Source organism: Cydia splendana, chromosome 9 (assembly GCF_910591565.1).
Source record: "Cydia splendana chromosome 9, ilCydSple1.2, whole genome shotgun sequence".
Classification (NCBI taxonomy): Eukaryota; Metazoa; Arthropoda; class Insecta; order Lepidoptera; family Tortricidae; genus Cydia; species Cydia splendana.
This window is the reverse complement of record NC_085968.1, coordinates 14,242,890-14,270,031: the sequence shown is the minus strand read 5'-3', so window position 1 is coordinate 14,270,031 and position 27,142 is coordinate 14,242,890. Positions and strand designations below refer to the sequence as shown.

At 37.9% G+C, this 27,142-nt stretch overlaps 2 protein-coding genes across 2 annotated transcripts; one reads left to right on the top strand and one right to left on the bottom strand.

Moving 5' to 3' along the window:
• Positions 1-161: 161 nt before the first annotated feature.
• LOC134793650 (lambda-crystallin homolog) lies at positions 162-25,861 on the top strand. The gene is made up of 6 exons (XM_063765287.1): positions 162-304; positions 2,156-2,343; positions 22,514-22,704; positions 24,135-24,310; positions 25,067-25,231; positions 25,537-25,861. The coding sequence occupies exons 1-6, from the start codon at positions 267-269 to the stop codon at positions 25,739-25,741; spliced, it is 963 nt and encodes a 320-aa protein (XP_063621357.1). The 5' UTR covers positions 162-266; the 3' UTR covers positions 25,742-25,861.
• Positions 11,986-18,919, bottom strand: LOC134793607 (glutamine synthetase 2 cytoplasmic-like). The gene is made up of 6 exons (XM_063765231.1): positions 18,855-18,919; positions 18,314-18,511; positions 14,483-14,861; positions 13,112-13,369; positions 12,884-13,023; positions 11,986-12,167 (listed from the first exon to the last, which is right to left on the bottom strand). The coding sequence occupies exons 1-6, from the start codon at positions 18,880-18,882 to the stop codon at positions 12,019-12,021; spliced, it is 1,152 nt and encodes a 383-aa protein (XP_063621301.1). The 5' UTR covers positions 18,883-18,919; the 3' UTR covers positions 11,986-12,018.
• Positions 25,862-27,142: the final 1,281 nt, after the last annotated feature.

The window sequence follows — 27,142 nt, the reverse complement described above, 5'->3', positions numbered from 1 at the left end:
CGGTATCATTTTTAGTACGCATTCCTCCAGTACAAGGAATAAGTGGTTGTTTTATACAAACATAATAAGGCCTGATACCAATTAACACTCGAGAGCTGATAAGCACAGCATGATCAATGTTACATAACAACAATGGCTGTAGCATAGCGTAATCAAAGTCAAGTGAAGTTAAATCGATAATTAGTAAAGTGTTGTAATAGAACTGTAATAAGCAGCGATCTCATTTATCATTCGCGGCACTTCAGTGGTACTGGACGGACGCAGACATGGCACCTAGGACAGAAAAAGTTGGCATTGTGGGCAGGTAAGGCTGTTATTTATGTATTAAGTTTCTTGTTTGGTATTCGCAGATTTTATCCTTGAGTATTCTGTTGTAATGAGGTTACGTTGATGTAAAGTATTGCAAAACAGGAAAATGTAAATACCAATTAAAGTGATCAGAAACCTACATACTTAAGACGAAAGTGAAGTCGCGCGAAATCGCCTTTTCATACAAACGTAGTCCTCATTATGCTCTCTGGATATTAACAATATTATTGAAAATATTTTGACAAAATTTGTTGTATATCAACCACAGCTATGCCCCTGCGTTTCATTTTTTACGATTTTTTAATTATTATAAGAGTTAAGAGCATTTAAAATTATGTAATGAAATCTGTTTTTCGCTCCTAAGTAATTTAATAAAAAAATCTAAAAATCTCAAACTTAGGGGCATAGCTATGGTTAATATACATTAAATTTTATCCAGAGAGGAAAATGGGGACTATGTTTGTATGGAGAAGAGACCTTCCTCTTTCCTCTTAAACATTAGTAAATTTATCGTAAGTATATACTTTTGTGTTAAGTACATTATTGCTGACATTACTACGAAGTTGTAAATTTAAATATATATGTGGTTAACCGGTTAAACCTGGAGTTACCATGGTTACCTACCAGTAACAATTTGACACTGGGTTAACAGTTTAACCGCTTAACCTCGGGTTAGTGGGATGGTGCAAGTGGCGCTAAGGCGCTTAGTTAAATAAAATCAAATTTTAACTTATTATTGTGCTTGCAACAGGTGTTACCTACACCTAGACCTAGTATACCTACCTAATTATGTGTAGGTATGGTCAGGTATGATGTTACTCGTATGCTGTGACCAAGTAAATAAATACCTATTGTTCTCGTAAAATACCCGCGTTTGTAACAATAGATGTTGATGCCCTCATCCTAATTAGCGCTTTCTAGGTTGCATCCTAAGGGAGCTCAAGATAATTGGTAGCCTAAACCTATGATACCAAACGCTATTTTTTACTAAAGCGACATTAGTTTCAAAGAGTCTAGTACTTATATTCACTAGTATAATGACTAGTATTGCCCAAGAAGCTTACATTTGTTAGTTTTTGTTTTGGCAAGTTTCACTTAGAGACAGGCTGCTAGTCAATAATTGTTTGGTTTGAATACTTTACTTTATCAAAACAAAATATGTAGGTGCCTACTTAAAAATGTAAAGTTTTCCTCAGACAACAAGAATATTGTATTGTATCGGATCTTGTTTGGAATATTTTTCTGAACCGAACACAATATCATATCTTAACGTCACAAGTCAAGACTTACATAATTGCCATTGATAACTTATCGTACGATCTTGACCTTAGCGAACCATAATATTATGTGGAGAAGAACCCATGATGTTATCTCTAGTCAAATGTGAAATAAGTATAGGTATAATATTTGTCTTGTATTTGAGAAAAGCGACTTTATGCATAACGTAACGTTTATATTATTCTTTTTAGTTTGGAATATATCGCTTGCATACGGCAGGTGCTTAAAACATTACGATGATAAAATTAGTAAAATAGTGTAGGTACCTACCCTGTAGGTACCTATTAATAAAATTGTAATGCGATCTGATGATCACTGCATTAGGTACGTCAGAAATATAGTATTATTCGATTTTGGAGTAAACTTAAGAGGGTGTACACTTATTCTAAGTACACTCAGCAGCAAAATTTATAGGCAAAAATATGAATAAACTCATGAAATAATGTGTCCATGCAATTTTGCAGCTGTACATTACCAATAAGAACACATTGTCATCCAACAACTGACCTCCAATTGCATGTTATTAGAGGACAAGTAACTGTAACAAACAATTTCTTATGCATTACAGCGGCCTCATCGGAAGGTCATGGGCGATGCTGTTCGCGTCTGTCGGCTACCAGGTGACCGTGTTCGACATCATCCCGAAACAAGTGACGGATGCCCTTGCTGACATCAAGCAGCAACTGAAAAACTTGGAGAAAGAGGGTCTGCTGCGGGGTGCACTTAGTGCTGATCAACAGTATGCGTGCATTAAAGGTTAGTCACGTTTTTAGGTACCTAATGATATGGGTAGCTGGACTATTTATTTAAGCATATGGCGTATTAACATTGTAGGCAATATAATTATGCTAATAGTATAACTAATTATAAGTCGACAGCTGGACTATATTAAGGAACATACTCACTTTGAAGGGTATGATATGGATGCTATTTAGCAATAAAAAATAATAGCAAGCAAATTGAACAAAACAAATCGAAGGTAGCGTTTTCTAACCCCGGGTCATACCAATTAGTTTTATTAGAACCTAATTTATAACTTACAAATTTATATTTAATTTCGAAAATAAAAGATCTTATCTAAATATATCTAGTAAGTACTACTTTTCGTTGCTAGAAATTGTATTAGGAATTAAAGCGAATAGCAGTTGTACATACAACATTTTTACTCGCTCAATTTTTTTTATAAAACAGCGGGTTCGTGTAACTATTTAATTAAAGTTTGTTTAATGTGAAAACTTGTCGTGTTCTAGTCACACACGATAAGGCTTCATCTCAAACCTTGAAAACTAACAAACGTGACTACTGAAAGTCATAACGATTTTAGAGCGTTTTGACATTGCCCGATCCGATATCGGATGAAAGTAAAATGTGAGACATATTATGTGTCTTTCTGTATTTGTTTATTAATTTAATAAATAGTATTTAATTATTATTAAATAATAAAAGCTGCCAATTTTCATGACGCTACGATCCTTGGAAGATGGTTAAATTAGTTACCTTAGATTCCATTACAAGTTAGTTACATACAGGTCGAGAGTTCCTATGACCTACTGTCTCCATCATCAGATCAATTCGACAGTACCGGATATTATTGTATTGTCATCAGAACTACATACAGCTGCCAATTTTCATGACGCTACGATCCTTGGAAGATAGTTAAATTAGTTACCTTAGATTCCATTACAATAGTTAGTTACATACAGGTCGACCTAATAAAAGCTTGCTAATAAAAACGATAGATAACGCAAAAATGCGGACTTGATGCCATATGACACTCTCCTGCAGCTGTTCTTCTCATAAACGCCTTCCGACATCGGATATCGCCAAGGCGCTTCCGATAAATTCAGCCATATCGGAGCCCCCCCGTAAGCTGTCGGACCGATAATGTTTGTTTGTGTGCGTATGTGTAGGCATAATGTTTATATTGTACTGTGAGTGATCGCTAAAGACGGCGCCCGGGCGCAACCCCGCGGCCTGACTACGGGGATGTAGGATCCTACATCCGATACCGCGGATACCGGATCGGACAATGTGAAAACGCTCTTGAAATTTACTGATCTAACAATAAGTAATTACTACAAACAAAACACGGAGAAAACATTTGAACAATGTGATAAGTTGATAGTGAGTTATATAAACGACATTTCATAAATAGATATTTCTCTTGCATAACTTGTATGATGTTGACTTGTCTACGAGTAGTCGAGATGTAAAATATGCCTACTTAAGATGTTTGTTTTACTTACCTCACTTTATTATTAGATTATTACGTCGTAGATTGGCAATGTTTACATAAAATAACACTCCAACATTATTTAAAGATAATAGAGGTAATACAATATTTTTCAAATAGCTTGGGTACGGTGACTGCTGTCAGTTTCATACAATTTATAACTTATTGTTATTAAAGATCATTGCTCCGATTTTTTCATTTAAAAACCTGAAAACCACATTTATTTAGGGTTCCGTACCCAAAGGGTAAAACGGGTCCCTATTATTAAGACTCCGCTATCCGTCCGTCCGTCCGTCCGTCTGTCTGTCACCAGGCTGTATCTCACGAACCGTGATAGTTAGACAGTTGAAATTTTCACAGATGATGTATTTCTGTTGCCGCTATAACAACAAATACTAAAAAGTACGGAACCCTCAGTGGGCGAGTCCGACTCGCACTTGTCCGGTTTTTTTAGGGTAACTTCCCTACATGTAGGTAAAGTGTCATTCTATGGAACTTGCTAACTACATATGTAAACAAACCGCCATATTGAAATTGTCAAAGAATGATGTAGTGACTTTTGTTTACATAGTTAGCAAGTTCCATAGAATGACACTTTAGAGTGGGGATGCATTTTTTTTCGCTTGTTTTCCGTTTCTCGAACAGACTATATGGTGTGGGATGTCGTTGGATACCTAAGTCTTTTAAAATGAACAGGGGTCTTATTTAAACAACCAGTTTTTGATAAAGTTAATATTTTCGGAAATAATCGCTTCGAGAGAAAAAATCACAGATTTCGTGCCTCACACGACAATCGAGCACATTGGAAATGAATCCACGGAATTCGAAAAAATATTGTCGCTGAGCGACGAGAAAGTCGGGATAAGGAAAAGGTTACAAAATAAAACTACAACGTTGAATAATAATTATTTTATTCTTAGATTAACACAAGTATCCTGGACATAACGCCTGTGAACAAACAAATTGCAAAATTTCCACACGCGTATCGAAGTTTGAATCATTGTCGCCGTGGCGCATAAGTATACATATTTTACTTTTCGATTAATTAACAGGATATATTAATGTACTACCGGGGTTCAGCATCAGCTATGTTGGGTAATGCTCAGGAAGTGATCATCATGACGAATCGGATGTCCAAAACAGCGTGTGTCTATGATGCACCAAACCTGAGTTCCACTAGGTACTGCTAGGGTTCAGCATCAGCTATCTTGGGTACTGCTCTACCAAGTAATCATCATGGCGAGTCGGATGTCCAAAACAGCGTGTGTCTATGTTACACCAAACCCGAGCTCCACTATAGGTACTGCCAGGGTTCAGCATCAGCTCTATCTTGGGTACTACTCTCCTAAGTGCTCATCAAGATGAGTCGGATGACCAAAACAGCATGTGCCTTTGTTGCTATAATTTGTTACTTTTGCTTGGAACTGCTAAAATTATATTTTAGCATTTCCAAGCAAAAGTAACACTACTTAAAACTATTTCTCAAACTGAAAATACCCGATTTAATAAGTTTGCTAACACAATCAGTTCATCAGCGTCACAGAACATGCGAGTAAATTGACCTCCGCAGTGAATATACAGCAAGATTGAATGTTCCAGTATTCACAGAAAAGAAACTTAAATGCTAAATTGGGAATCATACCGAGCGAAGACAGGTGGGTCAGAATCCTAAATTTTAACCCACTTTCCACTTTTGTATTCATCGTTGTTGATGGCGTAAACTGAGTACCCACAACACAAGCCTTCTTGAGCTTACTGGGGGGCTTAGTCAATTTGTGTAAGAATGTCCAATTTTTTTTACTACTAACGCCATCTGTTAGAAAAATAAATCATTATCATTAGCACGAATGTTAATTCATTATTTTTCTATCAGATGGCGTTAGTAGTAATACAGTGTTATTCCTTTATTTTCTTTTTTTAGGTTTATAAAATGATGATATATATTTTTTTGATAACACATCTACTACATCTAGACATGAATTTAAATGTGACGTTTATCTGGTAAAGGTACCTTATGGCGGTTGGCGCTTAGGCTATTATTAAAGACGCTCCAATCCAATACTAATGCGGCGCTACGCGACTAGGGAATGCAAATCGGTTATAACCGTAACCGAAATATTCGGTTATAACCGAATATTTTGACAAAATTTCATAACCGAATATTGGAAACTCGAATAACCGGTTACGGTTATTTTCGGTTATTTATTTATGACTTAAATTGTATGTTTTTATCATCTAATGACTACAAAATCCTGCCATTTTTGGCTGGGACGCCTGTGACTATGATTTTTGTCATTCGTGGACTTTAAAAACAAAAATATACCAAATTTACTTCCCTTATTTATGAAATATTTTTATTGAATATTGCATCACGTCCAAGGTCATATTTTACTTTTACTCCCATACAACCATTTCCAGTCGCCGTTACGACGCGGTGTTGACACATCTTGTGTCGACACTGTCTGTTTCGGTCACAATTCCAGTCGCAGAGTCGTCGCCGTGTCGACACAGTTACCAGAAATGGGGAAGGGTCGACACATGACACAAAGTGACATAAAGTGTGGTCGCCGTGTGCACACATTGTTTCGGGTTTGCGACTACTTTATGCCAAAATCATTCGTTCATTCGTTCATTTTGTTCCTGTCAAATGGAAACTGTCAGATGGAAAAATACTTAAATAAAAATAAGTGACATTAATACGCCATCTCTAAAACGGATTACAAGACGTAATTATATATTGTTTGCATTTATATTACAATAGGACTTAAATTATTATGGGGAATTAAACTGCTCGAGTGATTTGATAAACTAAGTGTAATATAATCAACGCGCCACCACATTGTTTTAGTTTAGCCGGAAATGAAATTGTTTACTTCTCAGTGCCTGTGTTCATAACTATATTATTTGAAGCATTTTTAGTACTTCGATGCGTATACTATACTTAAATAACAGAAATAACGCTTTACATACTACGAAACTTGTTAATTATGATGTATAAATATGGTTTAAGGCTGAGAAATATTGCAGTCACAAAGTAGTTGCAATGTTTCGACTTTGTGTCGACTCTGTGTTGACACATGACACGCGCTGTCAAAAGTAATAACAAAGTTACTGGTATGTTACTGGATTTGCAAAATGGCTCCTTGTGTTGATTTGTTTTCAGATATTCTCAAAGTGTAAAAATGCCGTGGTCAGAGATGGGCAATAATCGATTAACTGTTTATTCGACTAATTAATGGAATAAAAAAAGTTAATTCTCAAATTTTAATCGCGATTAGTTTAGTCGACCTAACATAGATTAAAATTGAATTAATCTGAATATTAATCGAATAAATTATCGATTAAATCTCGATTGAAAGTTGACAGGGGGCCATTTTTGTACGTAACAATAATAGAAATGTCTTGCATGCAGATGGTAGCAAAACACTTTGTCATAAAAGTCGAGATGGGTGTCGATATATAGGTTTTAGGTAGTGCCGATTTCGAAAATAATGACCATTTTGGAATCCGAAATGGCGGCCATGCACTGTGTCATAAAAGCCGTCATGGGTGTCGTTTTATAGGTTTTAGGGGGCGCAGATTTCGAAAATGATAACCATTTTGGATTCCAAGATGGCGGCCATGCACTATGTCATAAAAGTCGTCATGGATGTCGTTTTATAGGTTTTAGGGGGCCCCGATTTAGAAAATGATGACCATTTTGAAATCCAAAATGGCGGCCATGCACTATGTCATAAAAGTCGTCATGGGTGTCGTTTTATAGGTTTTGGGAGGCGCGGATTTAGAAAATGATAACCATTTTGGATTCCAAAATGGCGGCCATGCACTATGTCATAAAAGTCGTCATGGGTGTCGTTTTATAGGTTTTAGGGGGCGCAGATTTCGAAAATGATGACCATTTTGGATTCCAAGATGGCGGCCATGCACTATGTCATAAAAGTCGTCATGTATGTCGTTTTATAGGTTTTAGGGGGCCCCGCTTTCGAAAATGATGACCATTTTGGAATCCAAAATGGCGGCCATGCACTATGTCATAAAAGTCGTCATGGGTGTCGTTTTATAGGTTTTGGGGGGCGCAGATTTCGAAAATGATAACATTTTCAATTTAAAAATGGCGGCAATGCACTATGTCATAAAAGTCGTCATGGATATCGTTTTATAGGTTTTAGGGGGCGCAGATTTCGAATATGATGACTATTTTGGATTCCAAGATGGCGGCCATGCACTATGTCATAAAAGTCGTCATGGATGTCGTTTTATAGGTTTTAGGGGGCGTAGATTTCGAAAATGATGACTATTTTGGATTCCACTTTTATGACAAAATACGTAGCCGCCATCTTGGATTATAAAATGATCATCGTTTTCGAATTCTGCACTCCCTAAAACCTATAAATCGACATCCGTGACGACGCAAGTTATCTTTATTTTCAGATCTAACAAATTGCTACAGAATACAAAGGACAAAAAAGAAGCGAGGAGGTAATGAAACAAGCATAAATACAGATGATTCCTCGACGCAATTGGGTGATTCTTAAATTGTGTCCAGATTTTTTTTGTCATAAAAGTTTATATTTTTCACATATTACTCTCACAAGTTCCGTGACATTTCGACCTTGTAATTTTTTAAGTAAATGTTTTTGTTTATCTATGAGGATCTCACTAGAATAGTATAATCAAGGTATGTTTATATTTGATGAATGAAATAGTAACGCAAAAAAAAATATATTTGTGTCTTATATTCCTGCCGAAGACTTTTATTTTACCTTTTCCTTCTACACAAGTTTGGCCAAGTAATAAGAATTTAGGGCTCTCAATTTTATTTTGACTTCTACAACAGTAAAGCTACGAGGCCATGTTTGGTATCGTTTTAGTAAGTATAAATTCGCAGTACCAAATTTAGTTAAGGTATCACATTGACACCATTCCGAAGTAAAAACATATAAACTTATTAAAATACTTTCTTTTAAACTCCTCTTTACGCTTAAACTGCTGAACAGTTTTAATTTAAATTTGGTACACATATATTTTGAGTCCCGAGACAGGATATAATAAGTTATCTCAAAAATCATCCTTTAAAGGTGTGAAATGAGGTGTAGGGGGGAATTCAGAATTGACTTCTTGAAGTTAATACTGTTTAAGTTTAGGTTTGAAGTCATTTTTTTTCATCATTTTTAACTAAATCAAAGATGTAGACCATCCCAAATTTCATATAAATCGGTTCAGCGGTTATTGATTTCCCGTACAAATTTCCACGCCACTTTTCACACCTTCAAAAGATGATTTTGGTTATAAGATCTATCCTATGTCCTGTTTCGGGACGCAAACTATTTCTATACCAAATTTCAACGAAATCGGTTCAGCGGTTAAGCGTCAAGAAGAGTTTCAAAAAAACCGGCCAAGTGCGAGTCGGACTCGCGTATTAAGGGTTCCGTACATTAAGTCCGACTCGCGCTTGACTGCACATTTCTAATAGGTTTTCCTGTCATCTATAGGTAAAGAACTATTTTGTGTATTCAGACGGACATACATACAGACGCACGCGAGTGATCCTATAAGGGTTCCGTTTTTTCCTTTTGATGTACGGAACCCTAAAAAGATTTATTTTTATTTTGTGGAATGGTGTCAATGTGATATCTTAAATGGATTCAGCACCCCAGATTTATACGAAAACGATACCAAACACGGCCTAGCACCTTCACTGATATAGATATATCAAGATAAAATTGAGAGCCCTAAATAAACTTTCAAGAGCGGATATCTCAAAAACTATTCAACATATCGAAAAAATTGACTGAATAAACTTGTAACAAATTAAATTAACTTTCATTTTGTATAAGTGGCCATGTCGCTGAGATGCATAGTTTCCGAGATATAATCGAAAAACGGGAAAATGGGACCTTCAAAGCCCCCTCTCTCCCCCCCGCTCAAGGGCTACGGCCGGGGACTTTTGATATGTTCACCTCCTAACTTGTCAAACCGAGTTACGGAGTCAAAAATTGTGTTCCGAGCATTTCCCTCTACAACTTTTGGAGCATTCGTTGCCTGACCTAAGTAGCTTATTGAATTTCTTTAAAAACTTTTCTGTAAAAGGTTGACGGGTGTTGGGTGTTTATATGGTTTCGGTCGATTATTATCATTTGCATTGCCCATGATGACTTACTAGAATTACGAGCACACGAGACACTAATAGTAGTTTGACAAACCTTGGTTTTCAAGAGGAATTTTATATTGACATTTGCTGTCACAAATTTGCTGTCAGATTTAGTCGCAAACCGCACGCAAAGTGCACACAAATGTGTCGACACCTTGTTACGGAAAAGTGTAGACACGGCGACGACACTTTGTTTCGAAACAATTCTAGACACATTGTGTGGACTCTGTTACGACACATCTGACATTTAGTTACCACTTTGTGATTCTGCGACTGGAATGGTTATATGGGCTGTATTTGGTGTGTTTTACTAAAAAACGAAGACTTACTCACATTCCCTAATACTGTAGGTACTAAAACAAAGATTTTTGTATTTTTTTAATTACTTCATTGTAAATTTATAATTTTTCGTCGAAAATAACCGTAACCGGTTATAACCGATATTCGGTTATTTTTCGGGCATAACCGTTATGAAGTTTGGCCGGTTATTGCATTCCCTATACGCGACGTAAGTGCCGAATGCCATAAGGTACGTTTACCAGTAGAACAGTGCGATAGTTTTTCCGTAAAGTGTATATACCTACCACAAGAATGCATAGTGAACACGTTATCTACGCCCGTCTCAAACAAGATAGATAGAGTTAGACCAAGAAAAGTCTGCAGTGATTTTGATAGCCCACGCAGTGCAAGTGTTATTTATACGTCATAATTTCATAGAAGTTTGACGTTTAAAATGACACTTGCACTGCATGGGCTATCAAAATCGCTGCAGACTTTTCTCGGTCTGACTCTACCGTCATAACCCCGATAATTCACAACAAACACCGATAACGAACTCTGCGAAACATGAAGTCATAAATGTCATGTGAAAAATGTCGTTCTGACTTTTTGACTATTTTCAAATAGATTAGGCTACAGGGCAAACCCTTAAGAGCCAACGGGAGTGGTCATTTCTCCATACAAACGTACTCCTCGTTTTCCTCCGTGGTTTTTGAAGCTAGAGCAATGATTTTTTCAACACAGATTAATATTGTCAATATCTGTGTCGGACCGTTTTGCTTTTTTTGATATTTTTGTTTTTTAAGGCGCTAGAGCCCTTCAAAAATGGCCAAAATGGCCTAATTGACTATGCCGCAATGAGAGGCGTGGCATTCAAAACTGATATCAATTAGCCAAAAAAGTAAAACGGTCCGACACAGATAATTTCATAATCATTTAGATTTCCAAATTTGGTTACGATTGGTTAAGTTTTGGAGGAGGAAACAGAGGAGTACGAAACCTCGATTTTTGAGATTTTTACGCAGGATTTTTCGCCTTGTCCTTATCGCACTAATTTTAGGTGCCGCTTCCGTTAGCGAGACGGGTATATTTACCTAAAATATTTAAAACTCAGCTCCTGTTTCGTCTTAACCCGATCGTCTTTGTTTTAGGTCAAATTGTGGCTGACTAAATTGTCCAGAGGAGTTTTTCTCAAATTTTTGATATCATTCTTCGTTTCCAAAATATCGAGCCAAAATCAAAAATTCGGAAAAAAAATAATTTTGGTTTCACTATTTCGGCCGTAACTTTTTTCGTTTTTGACTTTCATGAATAATTCGTTTTGCACCTTACAGCTCTTGTAAATAAATACGCGTCTTTTGAGCCTTTTTTATTTCCAATGTCAAAAAATGTGTCCTTCCTCTTAACTTTTGAACCACAAGTCCAAAAAATATGAAAATGAGGAAAATAGGCATTAAGTAAGAAACAAACCAAGCCAATGGAATAAACCCTGCGATTTGATTTTATTCTACCTAATAAATCGTAATAACATTGGAGCTCTTCGGTTAGTAGACCTTACGATTTCAAATACAGTCTGTAATAAATGTTTTTATTTTGGTAGAAATTAGCTTATTAAGGCACACAATCTTCATGGGGCTAAGATGGTCGGTTTTTTATCATCTGTCATCATGCCTGTCACGTACTTATTCTTACAAGTATGTACGTAAGTGCGAATGTGACGCATGACATGACAGGTGATAAAAATGCGACCATGATACCACCGCAGCTGTTATTCGTTGAGGATACAGGTGCGCAGAAGCGCGTTGATGACGGCGTAGGGGTCACAGTTGGAGGCCGGCCGCCTGTCCTCCAGGTAGCCCTTCTTTTCCTCCGCGACCGCGCGCGGTATCCGGATGCTGCAGCTGCGGCTGGCCACGCCTGAGGACATAACACACGGACGTCACTGACATATGACATATCATACTAAACTATTTGAACAAATTAAATTATTTTTCAGAAAAATATTTTAATTTGTTTTTATCAAGTAGAAACACTACTATATAAATTATAAACTGAAATAAATTTCATATACTCGTACTAAGAAAAAGTGACCAAGGCAGTGCCCCAGGCTGGAATCGAACCAGCGTCCTCTGCTATCGCGGCAGGTGCCTAAGACACTCGGCCACCGGGCCACAAATTAAAATATTTTTCTGAAAAATAATTTAATTTGTTTAAATACTTTAGTATTGATTGGCAGCGCCATCTCTCTTGCTAACTCCTTATCACATGAGTGATCCAGTTAGAAGGTCCGAACCATACTGTTCTACCTTAGGGATGGCCAGGGGGCGCCATAAGCCTTCAGTAAGAAGTGCATATACTTGGAAAAAATCGACCTATGCCGCTGTGGCCAGGGTTTCCACGGAACATGACGTCGTTTTCTCTCTGAGCTAAGTTTGAAGTTATGATGGCAACCGCTTTCTGACAACTTGGGATTAAGTGTCTGAGAGGACCTCAGGTTGCTTATGAGGTGTGGCATAATGTCGGGACAACGCTAACAGGAAGATGTTAATGACGAGAACACACATTGTAACACAAAATATTATATAAATAAATATTTTGAATAATTTTGATGCAATAATGCACCGACAATGTACCTGAGCTAAACTCGTTTATGCTGGCGGTTTCGTATTTGCCGGTCAACCTTCTCGCGTTGTCCTTTCCACCGTGTGGGTCGTACACCTTGATATGCTTCATGTGTGTTTTCGAAAGCTTTTCTATCGCCTTGTTGATTTCGCTGCAAGAATTATCACACGTTACATTCCATCGGAATCGTTTTGGTGTTTAAGGAACATAAGCCATATTTTAGTAAGGTACAAACTTACACAATGCCGTTCGCTTTTCTCATCGTTTTAGTAGAGAAGTTGGTATGCGCTCCCGAGCCGTTCCAGTCTTGCACAGGCTTGGGGTCGAAGCTGACGATGACGCCGTGTTCCTCGGCCAGTCGGTGCAGGATATAGCGCGCTACCCACATGTCGTCACCGGCGCTCACGCCCACAGATGGCCCCACTTGGAACTCCCACTGCGAGGGCATTGCCTCTGCGTTGGTGCCAGCAATTGGCACGCCAGCATAGAGGCAGCATCTATAAAAAAGAACGAGTTGGTTATAAAAAGTTTAGATTCGTGTTTTGAGATTTCATTTGAATTATTTTTTCTTGAGCGAATTGGGGCAGCGTTTGAGGGAGGGAGGTCATGACCCTCGTTCCGGGTCATTCCTGATGCAGATGCTGTCTATCGCGGTCCAGCGTGGCAACGCGGCGAGCGTGATGGGCACCTTTGCGTGTGGAGGGGCGCGGGACGGGTTGTTTGACTAAGTTCTTAGTTGTGACGTTGTTAACTTACTTTTAATTTAGTTTCGTTTTAATTTATTAATTTAATGATTGAGTAGTACCTATGTTTAATTTCTATTTTTAGGTAAAGCCTGACAACAGTTTATTTGACCCTCGCCATTTTGCGGATTTTCAATGGTACTAATTTGATAATTTCTTTTACTGGCAACAAGTACTCTTTGACAACGAACGTTGGATGTCATCGAATGTCACCGATGTAAACAAATGGAAAATATCTACGAATATATTCAAATATAAACGGTTTTATTACAAAAATGCCAAAAAAAAATCCCAAAGATGCGAAAAAAATTGTAGTGAATGCAATCAAATACTTACAGCTTAAAAAAGACGAAGGATTACATAGCATTCCAATAAACAATGTTTTAAAGTTGGTTGTTGACATGACCGGTATTGACATTTTATGGTGCGGTTTTATTGAACTGGTTAGTTGTTTGGTTTAAACTTTAATATTTCATTTAAGGTTTATGTAGATCGACGATAAAAATCCTATAATCGAATTGGAGACTGAACGTTTTATAATCGAGGTTGGTGGTCCTGAAAGCGACACAACATCTGATGAAAATGAGACTTCGTCAGAGTCAGAAAACGAAGAATGTATAAATATTGAATATTTAGAATCAGATTTTGACGAATAGGTAAATTGAAAGAATCGAATTCTCTGTAAGCAATGTTTTGACATTATACGAGTATAAACATGAAGCCAATGCCCACTACCCCGACTATACATGACGTACGCACATTATTGCCATACGTAAGCTGTTTGCAGCGACACTATCTCAGGGTTAAATAAACTGTTGTCAGGCTTTAATATAAGTTTTAATTTCTAATGCATTGAATTATCAGTACCGGTAATGTGAATCTACGAGATCTCTGGCGAAAACTTTGTTGGAGCCAACACCGCAGTAGTAGGGGCCTTGTGGTGGGGGGAAGCCGCCCGGTGGCCATCCGAAAGGCCTGAGATCCGCGTCGAGGAGGATGTATTCCTGCTCGATGCCGAACCACGGCTCCTCGTCTTCGCATTTGTCCGCGGCTTGTTGGCACTTAACGCGATGATTGGTCGCCGTGGGTTCCATGTTGTACTTGTAGGTATCGCACATGACGAGTACGTGGTTGCCACGACGGAACGGGTCCTTGTACAGGGCGCGCGGCACCAGGAATGTGTCCGAGTTGTCACAACTGTCCGACTGCCCGGTGGAGCTGCCATCGAAGTTCCAAACAGGCAAATCTGTAATTAGTAACGATTCAATTATCAGATTAGAAATCAACTATACTCGACGCGGCGAATGATGATCCCTATGACAGTTCATTTTTGTATGAAGTAACTGTCAATATCAAATCATATGATTCTAGACTTTTTTTATAGGTACTTTAACACATTTTTTATTTAGAAATATAATACCTAACAATTATGTAATAAAAACTTTTTACAAAAAAAATGAAACCAACTTTAAAAAGGATGGAATAAAATATTATCCTTTTTTATGTCTATGCGTTACCAATATATGTTTGAAGTCGGTGCCAAGCCAAATTTTGAAGCATACCATGACTTTGGTGCATTTCGATAAGGATTTACCTACGTTGGATTGCCTTACACGACGACAATGAACGTACTTTCTGTAGGTACAGTCGACGTTAAAAATATGTTTACACTTTTCGCCTTATTACAAAGGAGTAAGGTGCAAAAGTGTAAACAATCATTGACGTCGACTGGACCTAAGAACACACCTCAGAACACACGATCAAACCTTCTTGGCGCAGTCCGTACCATGTTTGTCGGCACATTAGTGTAAATATAAATGCATTTTTTCGCCGCCGTATTTTTTAAAGAGCATTTCTTACTAATGCTCGAGCAGTCTATAGCACGCAAGTGTGGGATTGGGACTGAGTTATTTCCCGTCCCTTATCCAGAGGGCTACATTTCAAAATATAAAACAATTCAAGGAATTTACCTTCTTGACAAATTTCACCTAAAGCGGTTCAGTTATTTAGCCATGAAAAGGCGACAAAGAGGCAGACAGAATTCTTTACACATTTATAATAGTTATTAGTACAGTTCTAATGGGATTTATAGCCATAAAGCTGATTATTTTTGACTGGTATTGTTACTTCTTGTCTTGGCACCGACTTCAAACATATCAGTTGGTAACGCATAGACATAAAAAAGGATAATATTTTAATTCATCCTTTTTGAAGTCGGTTTAATTTTTTTTGTAAAAAGTTTTTTCCATTTTTAGTTTTAACGCATTGTTAAGAGCGCGACGCATGAATGAAAAACAAGATCATGTTTAACACTAAATTCGTGTACCTATTACTTTAGTAAATATATATGTAATCAGGAATATTCTCGAGTCCGTCTGGGAAATTATAATTCCTGTCAACTAAATCCATCCGCCCGCCCCGCCACTGACCCAATCCCTCAACCTCACAGCACATCAACCCCTGATCCAGGAACCCCTCGATCCTGAACCAGCAACCCTTCAACCGCGATTCCTAGACCCCTTAATCCCTGACCCCTTAACTCCTAACCCTAACCCCCGATCAGTAGCCTTAACAGCTTACCACGAGTTTGACATTGATATATTCGCTAGCATGTGTGTAACTTACTTCCTATGCATCTCGCTCATACTAACCTTAGTGTGAGCGAGATGCATAAAAAGTTACATTTAGACGCATAAGACGTTAGCGAATATGTCAATGTTAAACTCGTGGTAAGGCTACAGTTGCAGTACATCAAATTGGTGGTTTTCGGAAGCAAATGCTCGAGTTACTTTAGAAAACCCCGAAATCACTTAATACGTGCCTTTAAAAATTGAGGAGTTCCCTCAATTCCTCATGAATTCCATCATCAGACCAGAACTAAAAATAATACGGAAACACCTTGGAGGTAACTTCTTCCAAACAAAAAAAGAATTACTCAAATCGGATCACAGGTGCCGAAGTAATCGCTGAACATATTTACATTTAAAAAAAATCATCATCATTATCATCAAAATAATCATCATCATCAGGTCTACTTCATCAAATTGGCGGTTTTCGGGAGAAAATACTCGAGTTGCTTAAAAAAACGCCCAAAACACCATGCATGTGCCTTTAAAAATTGAGGAGTTCCCTCAATTCCTCATGGATCCCATCATCAGAACAGAACCAAATTAAAATGGGACCAACTCGGAGGTAGCTCCTTTCAAACAAAAAAAGAATTACTGAAATCGGACTACGGATGTCGGAGTAATCGGTGAACGTACATAGAAAAAAAAAATAGCCACAACCGAATACAGAACCTCCTCCTTCTATGAAATTGAAGTCGGTTAAAGATACGTTTTTATCGTCTATTAGGTCGTTATTAGGTTTATCCAAAAGCCATTTGGAGGACTGTCATTTGATCCTTTATAGAAAGTAATTTAATTAGTTGAGCGAACTTTCTATAGTAGGTAGGTATATAAGTTTAGTCAGAATAGTCAGTTATTTATATTGTCTACAATAGATACTTTAAAACGTTGTTTGTGATCCGATATTTCTAGTTAATTCGTTTTAGGATTTAATGCATAGGCTGAAGGTATAAATTATTTTATTCGACGTATCTGATTGCCCATAGCCGACTTCCTGCGAGTGTCAACCACATTCGACGTCAAGCTATGTATAGTATGGTATAGTATATTAGGGTGGTTTCTGGGTGGTTTCAATTAGACCTACGCTGCTTGACGTCATCTTTACGTAATCGGCAAATAGTTAAGAATAGATGACTCAATAATAAATGAAGTAAGTACGTGAAACCTTTCAAGTTCTCATTAAAGCTTCTATTTTGGCGTTCGTACAATTCCACGTCTTTAGGCGGGAGAACGACATTAATTTTATTGTGTTTAACTGTGGTAAATTAGGAGTAGGATTAATAGCCTATGACATATATTAGATGCTAAAATCGGTATAACTGCAGTGACATTTAAACAAAGATAAGAACGAGTTTGGTTACTAGGCACACATTACTTATATGTATTTATTAATTTTATTATGTATCTGACGCGTTGCTCCAAACTTGTTGAAATGTTGTCAAACCTGTAGGTAGGCAGTTTACAAGTGGAAAATTAGACGCTCGATCTACATAAAAATTAGTATTTTACACAATTATAGTAGGTATAGTGCAAACAAAACCGCCCGACTAGGTACTGAAAATTATTAGACTTAATTTACAATAAAGTTTACGAATTTGCACAGTATAACTGTGCATGTATACCATTGTCCACACAGTTATCTGCTATTTCGTTGTTATGGACAATGGTACACACAGTTATCTGCTAATTCGTAAACATTGACATGGATAAGGTGGATAATTACGTTGGTAGCCTAGCGATAAGGGCGTGCTACTTTCAATACGGAGGTCGCGGGTTCAAATTTTGGCTCTTACCAGTCTTACCAATTACTTTCGGAACTAATGCACGATATAATTAATATCATTTAATACTTACCAGTCGTTTTTCCGTGAAGGAATCTGGATGCATTCCAATGAGCCTAGTTTCCTCACTGGGTTGAAAGGTCAGATGGCAGTCGCTTTCGTAAAACTAATGCCTAAGGCAATTCTTAGGATGTTGTTGGCAATGGAGCTTTGGAGTTCCTGTGAGACTTGGCAAGAAGCCGAGATAACGCTAGGAAGACAATGGTGGGTACCTACGTGATGGTACTAACCTTTTACAGCTCTCGGTATAAAGTTGACAGTGCGGTCCTTACACCGCATGTGTTCGCCCGTGCCGTCTATCCAGATGTAGGTGGCCAGAACCTTGTCGCCCGGCAGCGGGAGGTCCTTGTACCGGTTCAGCAGGGTTTTGGACAGCACCGCGTTAGGCGAGTTTTTCAGTACGGGACCCGACAGTATCTTGGGGTTGTCTGAGATATTAAAAATATTAGTAGATACCTAGGGACATCACAAATTGCGACATTCATTTAATTGTACATTCGCGATCGTTAACCAGAGTAAGACAACGGATATATACGCAAAGACCAATTTTGATGCGGTTTTTTTTACGGGAAAGCGAGTTTTCTTGTGCTTAGTTCTTAGCTATGTTGCACATAAATCAATTTCAGCAGTTATCAGCTCTTTTTCAAAATGATGTAAGGCATTTTAGGCATAAAATAGATTTTGTTGGCATATAGCGTAGGGTATTTTTTATTGGCCTGTCTTTGATGCACCTGAATAACGGGTTACAGTCTATAATCCAAACAAAATTACCTTGCACTTTTCCCCTTGGGTCAGTCATTTTGTTGTCCTTCAACTGTTTTGATTACCAATGACCTGTAACGAAAAATTAAAAATTAAAAATCTTATGAAAAAATGATGTAGCCCTAAATGAGTCGCGAAATATTTATCAAACTGCTGTAATTTTACTTTTTCGTATTTTGAATATCACTTGTAGACCAACAACTTACCAACAATAATAAAAATATTATTAAATGACTAACGATGTATAAGGTACAAACCCCACATCTAGGTATTAACCTTTGATATTTGGAAAATATAGATCCTAAATAAAGAAAATAAAGAAAATAAAATATACTAGTTGGTGTAGTATGTAATAAAAGTCACCGAACAATTGAACAGCTGTTCAGGCTCGTTGTGAATAACATCGTAATATGTATATTCACACTCAGTTAATAGGAATAGGAATAATATTTATTACTCAGTTATTCATAACATAATTATGACACCCTAAGATTCAAAATATTAGGTGTTGCATACTAAATGTTACAAATAAAATTTTTAAAATTAGTGAAATAATGAGATTATTATATTAATACGGTAAATATACGGTTTGTTCAACTGTTGAAAATAATTCTAAATAAGTACCCACAAGTACCACCCATGAACACCTCAACCAACTTTATAAATGGGTGACAATGGAGTATTTATTTACCATATGTTCATACCTAATGTAGTAATGTATTTTTCACATCACCTATTCGGAAAAGGGCTTTTTCTTCACCGCTAGGAGGGATCAAAGTGGCACTTTTCCTCCCTGCTAGGGGGGATCAAAGTGGCACTTTTCTGTTCTAGGACACTGTTTTTGTTATTTTTTGCATTATTTTTTAGCTTGAATAATATTTTGAAACATAATAATTGTGTCAACAATAAGATTTTTTTATTTTCCTCATAGTTGATGTGAAAAGCAGTATCACACGGCAGTGTGTCACACGGTATCAAAATTATTTCGTCTTGGGCGTTAACACTTGAATCCCTCATTACGCTCACGATTCTATTGTAGAATCCATCGCTTCATTCAGGATTCAATGTACGCCCTTGACGGAAATATATTATTTTGATCCCTTGTAACACAAACTATACTATTTATGAGTTCCCGATATAGTTCACCGAGTGTCTGACGTTTTGACAGTTTTATATGGGGTCTACAAACAGCTACACGTCACATTGAGCAGCGATCTACCCTCTTTCTGGTTAACTTTTTACGCATAGTGTCACCGACTACACTGTACCCAATTTCACTTATGTTAGAGCTTGGTCACTTTCGCGATTCACTGCAGACAACACTTAACTTAAAGTTATTCAACTTTACATAATCTTGTTGTCACAGGCTCACAGGCACAGGCACAAAACTACAATGAAAACGTACCTAATAAAAACGCCATGTAATAATTTTAACCCCTCTCAAAATAGCGTGACTGCAAAATATTTGTTTACAAAAACCATTACCTTAAAGCTAGTCCTTCGTTGATGTTGATGCAAAAACAAAACCGATCGGAACGTGTTGTTTCACTATGAGCGTGCGTCGCGCGTTATGTTCGATCGCTGAGCACTTAAGAATTGACTAATCGTCGTGCGATCGCCGGGGAATATATGCGCGCGCAAAGTTAGGCGGTCGTCACATTGCAGCTTCAGTATCAGGTATGATAACCACACCCCCCTGAAAGTTAAGGACCCTTTCACACTGGCGATATGCGAGCGAGTTGAAAGCGAGGCGAGCGCGCAGCGAGTACGTCACGCGTGCACAACGAGTTCGCCGCGAGCACGCAACGAACTCGTTGCGCACTCGTGACGTACATACTCGCTGCACGCTCGCACGAGCACGTAACGATTTCGCCAGTGTGATAGGGCCCTAACGCTAGTTACTGTAGAGAGGAAAAGAGCTTCGGCCGAATAAACTGTCAATTAAATTATCCTTTATTTAACTTTGCGTTAACAGAATTCTACAACAAGTTATTACTAGAGTTTGGAAAATAAGTTTTACGAGTAGGTAGGTAGTTACAATTTTGAAAAGTGTGTAAAATTTCGGAAATTAAGGATTTAAGTTACGAAGTTTGGCCGCATTATTTGGGTGGAATTGGGCAATGGGTGCAGAGGGCAAAGTTAGGGCACCTTGCGGTAAATGTTTTTGTCAAATCTTGTTTTTAAATGCTCCACTGATAGCGGGGTCATGGTGATAACCGCGTATTGCTTGTTGGGGGTATACTCTTGCGTAATTTACCTACCGCTATTGAGACAATCACTTATCACAAAATCGTGTAGACCCATCATAGGGTAGGTACATCTGTGAAAATAAAGGACCCTGCGTGTTGGAGGGTCTGCCACCTTGTGACTTAAAACATAACTTCACGGTCTTCCTTAGCGGCAATAAACAAGAGATTTCTATGCTGTCATCACCTCAGGCCCGCTCCCTATAGTACTTATATTGTTGAGTCTTCCCGTGAAAGTCCGACAAGCGGTTGGCGTAGATGCTAAATAAATAGACTTACTTACCTACAAACATAAATATGAAAAACACTTCCTAAACTTCTTTTACCCAATTTTTATTTGCATTAATAATATAGGTAGGTAAATGAATAAAATGTAAATTGTTTCATCATAATAGGTATGTTTTGTGTTGTCGCGTTTTGTTATTGTTATGATAGCGAATTATGTAACAGAGATTGTGTTCAAAATATCATTCGATGGAAAAATATTTATTTAATACCTTCTAATAGAAATAAATTTTGTATGCATTATCTTCGGCGTTATCTGTTTATTGTTTGTTACCATTACCACTAAGTAGGTATCTAAAGTACCTAAATACTTACTTACAAAAGAAACATCATAAGTATAATATTTTATGTCAAAGTTCAGATGATGATTTCATTGATAGTAAAACAAAATTTCTGAGACGCCGACTAACTTATAAGGTAAAACGCGTAATTAACGTTTTTAATGAAGTCGAAATCTGCGGGCTCAGCACGGTACCATTTTTATCGACTATCACTATGCGCGTCCCTTTCGCACTTACATACTTGTTAGAACGTGACAGGCATGGTGACAAGGGATAAAAACGCGACCGTGCTAAGCCGCCTGAAGTTTGAGTCTGCGTCTGTCAAGCTATATTATAAGCGCGCGCTTCAGTAGAAGGGTCAAACAGATCACTGTGTTATATATTTCCTGTAGACATACTCAAGAGTTAAGGGCTATAAAGGTTAATCGTCTTATTTAACCCTTATCCACGTGAAAAGGTCCCCCTTTTATTTAAAGAACTATGATAAAATCATTACTTACATGCCCACAAGCTGTTAACTATTGCCCACAGGAGAGAAAACTAGTGTGTTATCGCGAACAGTACATTTTTCTCTCCTGTGGGCAATAGTTAACAGCTTGTGGGCATGTAAGCAATGATTTTATCATAATTCTCTAAATAAAAGGAGGACCTTTTCACGTGGATAAGGGTTAAATAAGAAAATTAACCTTTATAGCCCTTAACTCTTGTGTATGTCTACAGGAAAGACATAACACAGTGATCTGTTTGACCCAGAAGCACCTTGTCAGTTGTTACAGACGAGACGAGAGACAGAGAAGGGCGAAATATATTATATTTTTTTTCAATCTTTCCTCAAAATGTGTTCGCCTGTTTACAGGGTCATCGGAGCTCGGCGCGACCGTAAAGAACGCTGTGTTCGTCCAAGAGTGCGTGCCCGAAATCCTGGAGCTCAAGAAGAAGCTGTACGCAGACCTGGACAAGCTGGTGGATGACAACACCGTGCTGTCCAGCTCTACTAGCTGCATCATGCCTTCCAAGTTCTCGGAGGGCTTGAAACACAAAGCTCAGGTGTGTAGTAAACCCTCGTTCTCTAAAAGATCCCTATGGGTCGAAGTGTATCCATTTAAGGGCTCCCGAAATTATACCTAAGATAACACATTATAACTTCGCTCCACGTTGACACTGGCAGATTAAGCTGCCATTAATTTCCGAAATAGGCTTATAATGTTAGGTCCTCGCCTTGTAACTGTTTTTGACGTGACTTACGAGAGTAACATAAAAATCTGCCTAGTCGAATTAACAGAGAGATAACTACATAGATAAGTAATAGGTATGAATGCTACTTTATCTTTTAATTTTTCATGATAAGCCGTAGTACACATGGAAGCTAGTAGATTTCGCATACTTATTGTCTTTTAAGTATTCCTGTAATCGAACGAGCGAGCGAAGCGAAGCGAAGTTCTTACATTCGACTTTGAACACGCGGCTGGCTAGCGGCACGTCCCGGCATTTCGATGTTTTTAAGCTGAACTGTCAGAAGATAGTTTGATACTCAATAACTTAAGTAAATTTGTTCTAATTTAAATGAAATTGGGTAAACGTGTAGTCGAGGGCATTATATTTTAGTCATTAAATTATGAGCAAGCCCGATCAAGGGATTATTGAGCTAGAAGAGCTTCGAAGGCCAAAAAGCTGTTTGTGAGAGGTCTTGCTATTCTGGTTTTTTTTTTGCAAGAAACATGGTCGAGCTTAGTATCAAATGAAAGTGCTCGACTTACACTTTTATAATATCCTTTTTAAATTTACCATTTTGAAATACTTAGCAAGATAAAAATAAAATAGAATAAACATAATATATATTTGACATTTGACAGGAAATATTTCGGCTTAGCACAGATACAGTTTATTTTAATCTCTATGGTGGTGACTTAAATCCAGGGGAGGGACAGCCGTATACGAAGTCCTTTATTCGAAAAAATAGCGCCATCTATATTACTTAACGCTAAACTTCTAAATAGCGCTTCAAAATTGATGCAAAAAAGCAAATCTAGTCAGTAGAAAAAGGCGCGAAACTCAAATTATCTATGAGACCATATCCCTTCGCACCTACATTTTTTCTACTGACAAGATCTGCTTGGCAACTATATTATACATACTATTCTTTGCTTAAATCTATCAGTTAAGGGCTCGACAGACCTTGCAATAAATCCACGCGATCTTTGAATCATTGCCGCCTATAGAGCGACATGAAATAGTAGAAATTAAATAAAATGGAACTCAAAAATGTCCATACTAAATTGTTGCCATGTGTAAGCATTTTACGTCAAAAATGTGACAGTTACGTAGAAAGTGGCGCCCTCATTTATTTTCTATTATTTTATGTCGCACTATACGAGCACCTAAGTAGGTGCAACAAAGTCAATCGCTATATAATTTTTGGTTAACCGCGAGTTCTCAGTTCGGGGCGAACTACTAGTTTTTACAAAATATACTTACAGGTGATCGTGTCACACCCCGTCAACCCGCCCTACTACGTGCCGCTGGTGGAAGTCGTCCCAGCGCCGTGGACGCGGCCCGACGTCGTGGCCCGCACTAAGGCCATAATGCTCGAGATAGGCCAGGAGCCCGTGGTGCTGAGCAGAGAGATTGAAGGCTTCGTTCTTAACCGCATCCAGTTAGTACCTACAACCGATTGTATTTAAAAATAATGCTCTTTTCCATTTACCTAGTTATACATATACACCTACTAATACTTATGCGTATTCATTACGGGCCTACCGCGGGAACCGACTAAATCTAAATTTCTATAGCGATAGAGGCATATAACGCAATTTCGAGGTAGGTATGGAATGGAGTCGAGCAACGAGAACGCAACTCATGCTAGCAGGTCTTGTCGGATAAGCTTTAGCTACAAACTAATTATATATATTTGGATATCAGTGGCAAAGCGTATACCCACATATAGTCTTTGCGGAAAGAAAAGAGTCGTAGAATATATTGAGCCCTATACATTCCACGACTCTTCTCTTTTTGCACAGACACTACCCACTTTTTGTAGCAAATAATTAATTTGTATTTGTATTGTGTATTTAGAACTCAATTCCTATTAGTTTGCTTAATCCACATTTATCGTTTCTGTAGATAGTTTCTGTACTCGAACGTTGTTGACACAAATGGCTGCAATTTTAATAGATACATTAGATATTCCCAATAACGAGTTTTGGACCGGTTTTGGGCGATGTTAGTCACAACCAGAAATAAGGCCCCAAGTATCCTTTACTTTCAACTGCAGGAGGCACATTTTTTTTGTTTTTGTGTACCTAGGTGTAGCCTATATACCAAACAAAATCTGTGAAATGACCCTTAGCGTCTAGCGTCGTTCTTGCATTCCAAGGTTAAGCTTTCATGGGTACCTATAAACAATTTTCAGATACGCGATTCTCAACGAGGTGTGGCGTCTGGTGAAAGACAAAGTGGTGAACGTGGAAGATGTGGATAAGGTCATCTCGGAGGGTCTGGGCATGCGCTATGCCTTCCTCGGCTCGCTGGAAACCGCTCACTTGAACGCTGAGGGCATGGAAAACTACATCGAAAGGTATTTATTGCAATTAATGAATATATAAAGGGTAGCTGATGGTAAAAGACGTGGTGAACATGGAAGACGGCGATAAGGCGATATCGGAGGGCCTCGGTATGCGCTATGCCATGCTAAAAGAAATAAAAGAAAATTTATCTGTAACTACACTACATCCCTTTCTCCAAACTTCGAAGGCAAACAAAAAAAAACAAAAAACGCCTGTAAACATTATATGAGCAAGTATTGTAAAAGTTGACAACATTTAAATGAGAAATTTCCATGTTTTATGTGCGTACACTTTAAATGATGTTTTTATTTCCCAGATACGGCGAAACCATCTACAACGTAAGCAACACCATGGGCCCGACTCCTCGCATGACACAATGCCCAGGCGCCGCCTCCATCTGCGAGCAACTCAACCAGCTTGTGCCCTTGGACCAGTTGGAGGAGCGGCGCGCGTACCGTTATGATGCCCTCACCCGTCTCTCATTATTGAAGAAAGAATTGAAGAAAACTTACAAACGCTAAATACCTAAAGAATTTTAACCTGTTTAGATTATCTCCTTGATATTTTGAATAGGTATACAAACGTGTACAAATACTGTGTGAACAAATGATACTGTGTAATAAATAAGTATAAGTACCTCATAAAATATTCAGCGAAAATTTAATTGTAACAAACATAGGTAACTTTCATACCTTCATTTCCGATTTTTAACTCCACCCGATACTTATTTTATTTTCATTTTGGGCTTGTGAGGTCCAGCCGAAGTTTGCCTCCAGTGTAACACCATTCTTCTAAACAAATGAAATTTCATCACGACATGAAGTTGTTTTATTACTTTTATTAGGCGCGAAATCACTTAAGCAATACCTAGTCATTTTCTAAATGAAGATTATAAATAGATAGAGAGATAATATAAAAGACAATTCAAATTTTACCGTCTGACTTCATCCTACCATCCTAGTGATCCTAGTCCATACGTCAGCGTCTCATGAGCTCAGCGTCCCAGTGGAGTCCTCAACATGAAACAAGTTCTGTGAAAAAAGGCAATAAAAAACGATCAATGTTAATGAAATTAGAAAGGAGCAAATATAAGCATTATTGAAGTAAAAAGGAAGGTTGAGAAGGTTCCCGCCAAAGCCAAACTTCCGCCCAAAACGGTCAAGGTCCCTCTCAGAAGAAGTTACTACACGCTCATATTATATTTATAGCCGGTCAAACAACTTTGTCAGTTGAAAAACGCGCGGTAGTCAAATTTTTTTATGCGACGTTTACCCTTCGCGCCTACAGTTTTTAAATTTGCCGCTCTTTTCTACTGACGGAAATGGCTTGACGGACCATAACGTATTTTTTTAATCTGTTTTTTTTTAAGGGGTTTTGTCACGCAGTGACGATGTCACCCCCGTAATGAGATCTAATAGTAATAATGATGTATATAGTAGTGAAGTATTATTTATAAAATACCTACACCACTACATCACATTTAAAGGCTCCTCTACACGATGGGCCAACGCCGGCCACTCCAAGGGACGCATATGCGTTAGAGGGAGCAAGTGATATAGCTATCTCATTCTACCGCATGGCTGCGTCCCTTGGAGTGGCCGGCGTTGGCCCATCGTGTAGAGGAGCCATTAGTAGTGGTACTATAGTTGGTCAAACCAAATTGTCAGTAAATAAGAACAAAAAAAATTATACTCATCCTTTTCTTTTGTGGGTGCTAGTACTAGTGTAAGACAAAGATAGTATGATTCTCTCTGTCTATGTTTGAAATAAGACAGTCCTTTGACAAACTATATAACGTAAACGAACGTTTCTTCCTATTTAAAATTTACACCCAAAGTTCGCAAGGACGGTGAATTGTATGGCTCAAACAGTCCGATACGAATGTTACTAGTCCATAGACTATAGAGTAATGCGTAAATAGT